The following is a 10,218-nucleotide window of genomic DNA, read 5'->3' on the forward strand; positions in this document are numbered from 1 at the left end:
CCTTCCTGGGAGAGGAAGCTTTCTGGGCTACCATACTCCTCACACAACAGAGCTAAGCATCTCAATGTCAGTGGCCTTGTGATCTTTAGATTGAGAAAGATTTCCCCAAAGATCAAGCAAGTGAATTTGGTTCAATCCCCAATTACACCAAAAACAAACCAAAAAAACAAACAACAAAAACCTCACCAGACAAGGACACTATAGCTAATTCAAGATAAAATGCATAAAAATAGAGTCCAGATTAACAAAGACAGATGGATTCCTTACCAAGGGCTTCCAAGCGTTCCATTTGCTCTTCTCTCCACTTACGGATACTTTCAGGTTCTGACTGCAATCGATCCACTTGTGAAATAGCTGCATAACTGTCTGTGGGACCATTAGTCTCCTTAACACAAAACACAATTAATGTTCTATCAGTATCAAAAACTCCTTTCTGAATTGTGCTTCAAAAAATTAGAACCTCTGGATACACACAACACTGGAGGCTGCTGTAAAAATGTTTTAAGAATTACCTTAAAATTAACAACTTCACATACTGATAGGTTTCAACATTAATGCACTGAATTCTTGATGCTCTTCGATTAATTGTACACAAATAGAGCACAATTTTTCACTTCTCTGATTGTACACACCATTTATGCAATCTACATGTACCTAGGGTAATGATGTCCGTCTCATTCCACTGTCTTTCCTATATCCATAGCCCCTCCCCTCCCACCTCCCCTTCCTTTGCCCAATCCAAAATTCCTGCAATCATCCCACGCACTCCCTATAGATTAGCAACCACTTCTTAGAGAAAACATTTGGCCTTTGGTTTTTTGGGGGATGGCTTACTTCACCTAGCATGATATTATCCAACTCAATCCATTTACCTGCAAATGCCATAATTTTATTCTCTTTTCCATTCTCATATTCCATTGTCTATATATACCAGTTTCTTTATCCAGTCACCTACTGAAGGGCATCTAGGTTGGTTCCACATTTTAGCTATTGTGAATTGTGCTTCTATAAACATTAATGTGACTGCATCACTGTAGTATGCCATTTTTAAGTCCCTTGGGTTTAGACAAAGGAATGGGATAGCTGGGTCAAAAGATGGTTCCATTCCAAGTTTTTTAAGGAACCCCCATACTACTTTCCAGATTGGTTGTACCAATTTGCAGTCCCACCAGCAATGTATGAGTGTGCCTTTTCCCCTACATCCTTGCCAAATCTTATTTCTTGTATTCTTAATAACAGCCATTCTGACCCAGAGTAAGAAGAAATCTTAATGAGTAGTTTTGATTTGCATTTCTCTAATTACTAGAGATGTTAAACATTTTTTTCATATATTTGTTGACAGATTGGGGCATCATAATACCAGACCTTAAACTATACTATAGAGACATAGTAACAAAAACAGTGTGGTATTGGTGCCCAAAAAGGCATAGACCAGTGATTTGCATTTCTCTAATTACTAGAGATGTTAAACATTTTTTTCATATATTTGTTGACAGATTGGGGCATCATAATACCAGACCTTAAACTATACTATAGAGACATAGTAACAAAAACAGTGTGGTATTGGTGCCCAAAAAGGCATAGACCAGTGGTACAGAATAGAAGACACAGAGACAAACCCACATACATACAGTTATCTCACACTAGCAAAGGCGCCCAAAATACACATTGAAAAAAAGATAGCCTCTTCAACAAGTGGTGCTGGAAAAGCTAGAAATCCACAGGTAGCAAAGTAAAACTAAATCCCTATCACTCACCTTGCACAAAACTCAACTCAAAGTGGATCAAGGACCTAAGAATTAGACCAGAGACCCTGTGCCTAACTGAAGAAAAAGTAGGCCCAATAATGCACTGAATTCTTACAGAGTCTCGTGAAGGAAGCAGAAAGGTTGCTATCTGACCTGTTAATTAGTGAGATCTGAGTGGATGATAGAAAAGTTGGCGGTGGGTGGGTAATGGACCTATCAGAAAACCATATTAGCAGTTTGTTTCCTCTTTCAACACCATATTATATGATATCTTCAAAAAAAAAAAAAAAAACAAGATAGGTACATAGCAAAGCAAGACCTAGAGCCTACAAATTCTAAAAGCCATTATAATATTCAGGAAAAAGGTCACTTAATATCATTCAATTTACAAAATAGTAAATTCTAAGAAAGATAAACCAAAAGAAGGTGAGTTACTCCTCTTCCTCCTCCCAAAAGAAGGGACAGAAGGATGAAAAAGCAGGCAAATGAGAGTCACTGGGTAGGGAGGTGAGGTAGCTCTTATTTATTAATTTCCCTCACCAGTACTGGAGACTAAATCCAGAGTGCTCTAACACTAAAGCTATATACCCATCCCTTTTTAAGCCAGGGTCTTGCTAAATTGCAGAGGATGACCTTGAAACTTGCAAACTTCCTGCATCTACCTTCTAAGTAGCTGAGATTTCAGGTGTGCCCCAACATGCCCAGCAGCAGTGGCTCTACTTCATTGTAGGTAAGATTTGGGAGCTAATAGAAAAATGGATAAAGACTTAAATAGCCATTCTCATCATCATAAAGGATTATTTCCTGAAAATCAAGGTTGATAATACTAGGGCCAGGTTAATAACATCTTAAAAGAATGTTCTTCCTATCAATGCCACCACTTTTTAAGTCCTTCCACTTTGGCAGATAATATACCAACTACTAATATACCCAGGAAAGTCAAAAGACTAGGATCTCTTTCTAGATAATTCAATTCACAAGAAAGGAAGACTCTCAATCATCATTCAACATAATCAGAGTACTCTTTACCTGGTAGTATTCGCCATTCATCACTCCATCAACAGCATCTGTAAGACATGAAATGTTAATCTATCAACCAGGATTGGTCAAATATTGGGTCAAAGGACAATATAGAGGAACACAGTACTAGATACTGCAGGACTCTGAGCTACTAAATGCTACCCTTCTGGTAGGTACTAGATTGTAATGATTTTTTATTTTATGAAACTAAGATGTACTTACACACAAATGACAAAGACTTCATCAAAATATAGACAAATCTGTCCAAGCTACCAGGTCAAAACCTTTTAAGATTCTGTTTCCTGGCTGAGAGAGGTGACAAATGGAAGCCTGGAAGAAGAGCTGCATAGAGGAACAATGTTACTCTATGAAAGTTTTAAACAATGCAAAAGAAAAATCTGGCCTGAAATCAACAGTGAACAGAGATGTGGAGCTTCAGTTTCAAACTAAGGTGCTGCTTTGGGCATCAGGAATCTCCACTATATGGATGGAGTAGGTCTGGTACCAAAGGGTCTACAATTGAAACATGTTAACTTTTTTTTAAATATTTATTTTTTAGTTTTAGGTGGACACATCTTTATTTTTTTAATGTGCTGAGGATCAAACCCAGTGCCTCACACATGCCAGACGAGCACGCTACCACTTGAGCCACATCCCCAGCCCTAAACTTGTTAATTTCTCTAGACCATTTGGAATTAGTCCAAAACAATTATGATTTGAGCATACCAAATTAAACCAGTATTTCAAGGATATAAATCATAAAACCCAAAAGTATGATATATTAAAAACTCAAAAAATATGATATACAATCCAGCCTTTTTGTGCGGCACCATTAACTATTCTGAGTTAAATGAGAAAGTACATTTTCAAAAATATGAAGTGTGGGGTTGGGGTTGTAGCTCAGTGGTTGAGTGCTTGTCTCCAATGGGAGAGGCACTGGGTTCGATCCTCAGCACCATAAATAAATAAATAAGATATTGTGTCCATCTACAACTAAAAATAAAAAAATATGAAGTGTCATTTTCTAATAAGTAAAGCTTATCTATACCTTTTGCCCATTTAGCAGAAAAGGGTTCTACAGTCTAAACATATTTGAATTAAAAACAGTACTAAGTAAAAAATATTCAAAAAATCAGAGTTTTGGGCAGGGTAGGTAAAGAATAAGAGGCAAGCAGAGAGAAGATCTGGCAATACTAGGCCTGCATTCCTGAACTGGTAATAATTCCCTGGAACTGAGGATAATCTTTCAGGATAGCAAACTCTATAATCAATCTACTACTCCCCACTAAAACCAATGACTTGATAGCTTCTAACGACTCCTCTATTATCTATTAGCTAATTTGCTACCTACTGTGTAGGATTTCTATTATTTTATCCCAATTTTTCAAACTTCAGTGACTATCTTATTACATGAGGTAGAAGAAAATGAGAAGAGATGAACCTGAAAGATACAAGAAACTGGGATATAAACAGGAATGCCAAGTAGTTATGGTGGACCACATTCTGAGGCTCTTGAAGGGTAATACATGAAAAACACCACAGCTTACCTAGAGGCCTGGGGCAAGGGGGCTCTCAACCTTGTTTTCCCCTCTAACAGGCAAAGATTTCATCAAACCACTCCTTTAACTTTCCTGATTCCTAATTAAACCCAACTTGAACTACCTATTTTCAAATCAAACAATCCTAACATTTCATTCACTTTTTAGTCCTCTTATTTCTCCTAATTCCCTGCCCCTGGCTTTGGGAGCACTGAAAACTTACACATCATTTCTCTACCATGCTCTTCTTGATATTAAAATAGTTATTATTTTTTAGAAAAAGGAAAATAAAAACAGAAGAAAATGCCATGTAATCCCATCACCAATCTCTACAGGTTTCTGTACTTTTAGTTTTTCCTCACACACGATGAATGTTTTTAATAATCCATTCATCTATATCATTAAAAAAAAAAATTGGACGGGACGGGGAGGGAGATGGGGGCAGTACTGGGGATCAAACCCAGGGCTTTCTGCAAGTGTTCTACCATCAAGCTATGTCCCCAGCCCTTTTAATTTTGTGGTTTGGGGATTGTTTAAAAACTGAGCCACATCCCCAGTCCTTTTTTTTTTTTTTTGAGAGAGAGAGAGAGAGAGAGAGAAAATTTTAATATTTATTTTTTAGTTTTCGGTGGACACAACGTCTTTATTTGTATGTGGTGCTGAGGATCGGACCCAATGTCGCACGCATGCCAGGCGAGCGCACTACCTCTTGAGTCACATCTCCAGCCCATCCCCAGTCCTTTTTAAAATTTATTTATTTTTATTTTAAAACAGTCTTGCTAAGTTGCCCAGACTAGTCTTGAACTTTCAATCCTCTTGCCTCAGCCATCTGAGCAGTTGGGATTACAGATGTGTGTCACCATGCCTGGTGATATTGTTTTCAACTTTCTTACTAAGAAACCACCTACTATTTATTGCTTACAGTGTGCCAGATACAGTGTTAAACACTTCCCTTCACATATATTAACTTTTAATTCTTGCAACATACCTCTATGTATCAACACTTCATAAATAACCTTGGAACATGTAGGGTTCCTTAAGAGAAGAAAAGGTATTCTTGAAAGAGCAGATAATTAATGAAACTATTTTCTTTTTAACTTATTTTTATGTTTAAAATAATAAACATTAAATGCACATTAGATAATCAGCCTTTAAAAGTTTGATAGGACTGGGATGTAGCTGAGTGTAGAGGGCTTGTTAACAGGTGTGAGGCCCTGGGTCGAGTCCCCAGCAGCAGCAGCAGCAGCTGTAACAAAAGACAGTGTTAAACCTGAGCAAAGCCATCATGGCAGGAAAGATCATCTGTTAATTTGATAATAAGAATACAAACCATAGGATCTAAGCCCAGAGCAACAAACCTCAGCTACCTTTGATCTGTTTCAACTACTGGTTTGTGTTTGTGTGTGTGCATATATTTGTGTGTATGTGTGTGCACGTGTGCGCACGCACGCACACACACGCACACACACAAATCTTGATTATTTCAATATACTTTCCATATTTTCCTTAATTAATTTTCCTAATTGTTTAACTCTTTTGCTTAAGCACAGGCACTTCTGTACTTTATGAAAGCACCGGAAAAAAAAACAAAAAAACAATGGTCTTCTATTACTTTATGCTGTTTGTGTGCCACCTACCCATACAATTTTAAAACATTCTATCAAGTTTTAGAAAACAAAGTTTATCAAAAAGTGAATTAAAGTATTTTGATAGCACATCAATGATATCAATTATCAAATGATAAAGAATTGCTGGGTTACAGAATATATATATTTTATTATTTTTATGATACATATTTTAAAGACTTGTAAAACATTAAATCATTTGCCCCTATTAGCCTATTAGTTTATATTACTAATAGCAGCAGCTCATGAATACCCATTTCTCAGACCTTCATTAATACTATAGACTACTGTGTTTTAAAATTTTTGTTAATCTGAAAGCAGGAAAAAAAAACCTTCATGGAGGCTTTGCTGTGCCAATCTTATTACCTACCAGATAAATTAACATATCTGACATTTGAGTTTCTTCTTTACCAGAGTTCTGCCTAAATTTTTTTTTGCTATATTTTGTATTCTCTATTAGTAGTACTTTCATATTGCAAATATTTTCCATTTTGTCTTTTAATTTGGCTTATGGCCTTTGGTGTCTAGAAATACTACTTAATGTTTAACACTTTGTATGTAGTCATAATTAACTTTTTCTTTGATTTCTACATCTGCTTTTATGCTGAAGGTCTTTCCTACTGTGAAACAGATATTCACTTTTCTTCTGGTACTTTAAAAAAATTCTATCTTTAATCTATTTGGGATTGAAAGAGTGAGATAGTTTGAATGCTAGAGAACACATTGGTTACTCTGGCTAGGTCTACATTATAGTTAATATATCACAGCTAACATACCTATTATCCAGTTAATGTATTCCAGCCCAGGGCCACTTTCAAAAGAAGAGACTTTGATCACTACTCCATATACAAAACTAGAAACAACCCTCCCCCATTCCTCCTAAATCACATGCTGCCTGTCCTTTAGGTCTGAAGACTTATCCAGACACACAACGTGCTTTGAGCTCTTCATCAGTTATGTACTACAGTACTGACATTCTTGTATGAATCAGCAACTAAACCAAGTCAAAGGAGAGTCCATCGTTAAAGAAACATACAAAAAGAACATCTAGGGACCTTAACTTATGAGAACAGCTAAGAGAAACAACTCAATGATCCTAATAAATAAATTTAAAAAACAAAAAACTCAATGATCCAGAGGAAATTTTCTAGGGCATTTTAGGAACTCTATAAAGAAAGAAAGGGCCAGAGTAAATTTCCAAAGCGGAAAAGACTTCCAAACCCACCTTCAACCTCTCACGTTCCCCATACATTTCAAGTCAAGCCAACTCAGGTTTGAGCCGCTGATTAGCTTGCTACCTTAGGAACACTACTTAACTTCCACAGTGATCAGTTCTCATCTGAAATGTGATGGCACTACCCCTTAGCTTAGAGTTACTGCATAGATCTCAAAGTATATAGAGTTCTTGGCATACATAAATGTACAATGTACTTAAATATTATGCATAAAGTTTCCTTAAATTTCTCTCTACCAGTGCTACCAATAAAATTACTGTCCCTCCAGAAAGCTTCCCTTCAATTCATCTACCCCTTTTCTTTCTCCTCCAATAAAGGATTTGTCAGAAATAATAAATAGTGCCTTGTTGCTATATTTCTCTGTAGCTACTTATAATCACTGTTCTCCTCCCCAATCAGCCCTCATGATTGGGGGTTTTCAATTAATTTCACTTGTGCTGTTTCCTTTTTGACCACTCATTCTTCTCAATATCCCCCAAGCTACTTCATCCAGGTTGGTTACCTCCTACCTTCAAACTTATGTCTCTTCTCTGGATCACCTGAGGATCACCAAGACTCAACCCTGTTTTGGGCTTGTGCCCATCCTCCATCTTTGGAATTTCCCCCAAGGATGGATGCTTACCATATCATATACCAGGTAAGCACTCATAGATACTCTTTAGTATTCATCAAAACACTATGTGAAATATATTATGCACCTTTTACAGAGAAGTAAACTGAGACTGGCAATCACTGGTAGTTATATAAAATTGCCTAAAGACCACAAAGCTAAACTTACAACCAAGTAACATAGGATAGGACAGACAGTAATCACTAGTGTACATCCAACAAGTTCTCTAATCCCTAAAGGAAGTGCTGACCCTGCACTATTAACAACCTCAATTACACTGTCAGGGATCTGGCATTAAGTCATTAAATGCTTAGTTTACTAAGAACATCTTTCCCAGGAACTAAGTCAGCAATCATCCTTTTCCTTCCCTTTGCTGAAGGCTTGATACACAAAGGGCCCATATATCTACTCTTCTCTTCTTTTTATCTTCCCAAACAGCCTACCCCCAATAGCTGCATGATAGATACAAGACTCACTCTGCCCACTTCTTTTGTGAAGTATGTGGACAGCCAGATACCCTGCTACATAATGCAGATAAAACAGTGAACAAGAATAACGCTGTTAAATTGTGCTGTGAATGGATAATTATGAATGTAATGTACTCCACTATTGTCATGTATGTAAGAAAAAAAAAAAAAAGAATAACGCTGTCCTTGAATCATAGTATTCTTCTAACTATGGGTACTACTTCTCCCAATTTTGTCCTACCCAGGAACAGCTGCAATGCCTTTCTTTTATGCCATCGCACCTTGGCTAAAAAAAACTTCAACAGAATGTGGTAGTTTAAAGGTGCTGAGACTTGGGGCTCAGCTACTAGCTTGTTATTTTTTAATCAAGTCATCTCTCTCTCTAGGATTCAGTTTCCTGTTAAGTGAAAGAGGTAAACTAAGGATCTAAAAAATACAATTTTTAAAATCTCAGGCAAATATTAAGATCCAATGATTATAGCCATAATCTCTTAAAGTCATTTTTGTCTACAGGTCACAACCCAGTTCTGTCCTACTTGCTTGTTGTAAATTGCATATTTAGGCATACTACATGTTCTCACATAAGTTCTTACTGGGGGGTGGATTTGTTTATAAGGTAGTGTAGTACAAAAATTTAGATGCTAAAATGCATCATAAAAAAAAAATTCAGAGGTTGCAAACTACCCCCTTACCTCCAAAAAAGGTTCTGTCTGCTTAGTAATTTGAGATTTCTGAGTCTCAAAGATACACAGAGCACACTTCCCCACACCATTAAGCATCACACTGCTAAGGCATTTAAAAATGTCAAACTGCATCCTGTCCCTCTTTTTTCGCTGGGAAAGGGTCGCACTCCCCTCTCTATTCACCTCTTTCCCCCTCCCTGATTGGTCCAGGCCAATCTTGGTTTCTCCTTAAGGCAATACTGAAAACCAAAGCTGTTTCCAAAGGGAGAAGAGCTCCAAAAGTCATAGCTGTGTGATACTCTCATCAATGGTAAACTCCTCTCTCTCTTGGCTGGGGTTTCCTTCTTCAGGGTTAGACCATCTTTTTTCAGTTCCTTACTCCTTCGTTCCTCCCTGTAACCCAACACTCAGTACTGCATCTCAAGTGCTTAACTGCTGACTTGCATTACCATTTTTGTTTCTGCCTTAAAAGACAACGGTACCACTGTTATTAATTTTTTCTGCTCTACTTTCTTAACTGGTTCTTTCTGGGCTCAGACTTGCCTTTAAGTCTGGCCCAACTGCGCCAATGCGGCTGCTTCAGAGATCAGCTTAATGCACAGCAAGTGCTTAATGAAAAGTTGAACCGAACGGGCTTCTTCGAGCTCCCGAACATGACCGTCACCCTATTTTCTTTGCTTTTTCGCTCTTCCGCGACCAGCAGCACTCAGACACACTCAGAACCGGTCAGGCTTCCCGAGCCCAGGTTTCCGCATGACTGGGCTGGGGTCTCGTTTCCTCTTTGCACTCCTCGCTAACCTCCTGGTTCGGCCAGGAGTACGAGTCACACGGAAGCTCTAGGACCCACTCTGGGCCGAGTTTCCCAAGTCCTCCCGCCGCAAACGCGTCCGCACTCTCACCCGGACCCCCCGGCGGCTCGCCGTGCGGCTGAGGCCCGGGGGCACCGCCGTCCAGGATGGCGAAGGCCTCGTCGTTCTCTATGCCCGCAATCTCGCTCTCCTGCTGCGCCAAGAAGGCCGCGGCCGGGTCTTCCTCGCCAGAGCCGGCCACCCCGTTCCCCAGCGCGGGGCCGCTGGGGGCGCCGGCAGGAGCGCCAAACGGATCTAGCTCAGCCATGGCGGGCAACTCAACGGCACAGACACCAACGTTGAGAGACAAGCCAACCGACACACCGACACCGCGCCCGACAGCGGCCGCTGTGGTGGCAACTGCGATCGGAGGGCAAGCGGGAGGAGGGAGAAGGGGGAAGCGGAAGCCCTGCCCCTATATCCGGCTGGTCCAGGCCGTGTTGG

At 39.1% G+C, this 10,218-nt stretch overlaps 1 protein-coding gene across 3 annotated transcripts in view; it reads right to left on the reverse strand.

Annotated features, from left to right (window-relative positions):
• Positions 1 to 10,176, reverse strand: part of CLTA (clathrin light chain A) — a 28,181-nt gene extending 18,005 nt beyond the window's left edge. Inside the window, exons 1-3 of one of the 3 annotated variants that reach the window (XM_081273779.1) lie at positions 9,826 to 10,176; positions 2,778 to 2,815; positions 268 to 385 (exon numbers count right to left, since the gene is read on the reverse strand). In XM_081273779.1, the coding sequence (XP_081129905.1) occupies positions 268 to 385; positions 2,778 to 2,815; positions 9,826 to 10,042 (373 nt within the window). In that variant the 5' untranslated portion in view covers positions 10,043 to 10,176. The remainder of the gene's footprint in view (positions 1 to 267; positions 386 to 2,777; positions 2,816 to 9,825) is intronic. The other 2 variants (XM_081273781.1, XM_081273780.1) reach the window with 2 other exon arrangements.
• Positions 10,177 to 10,218: the final 42 nt, after the last annotated feature.

Source organism: Spermophilus citellus (genome assembly GCF_964194105.1).
Source record: "Spermophilus citellus genome assembly, chromosome: 2".
In the NCBI taxonomy this organism is placed as follows: Eukaryota; Metazoa; Chordata; class Mammalia; order Rodentia; family Sciuridae; genus Spermophilus; species Spermophilus citellus.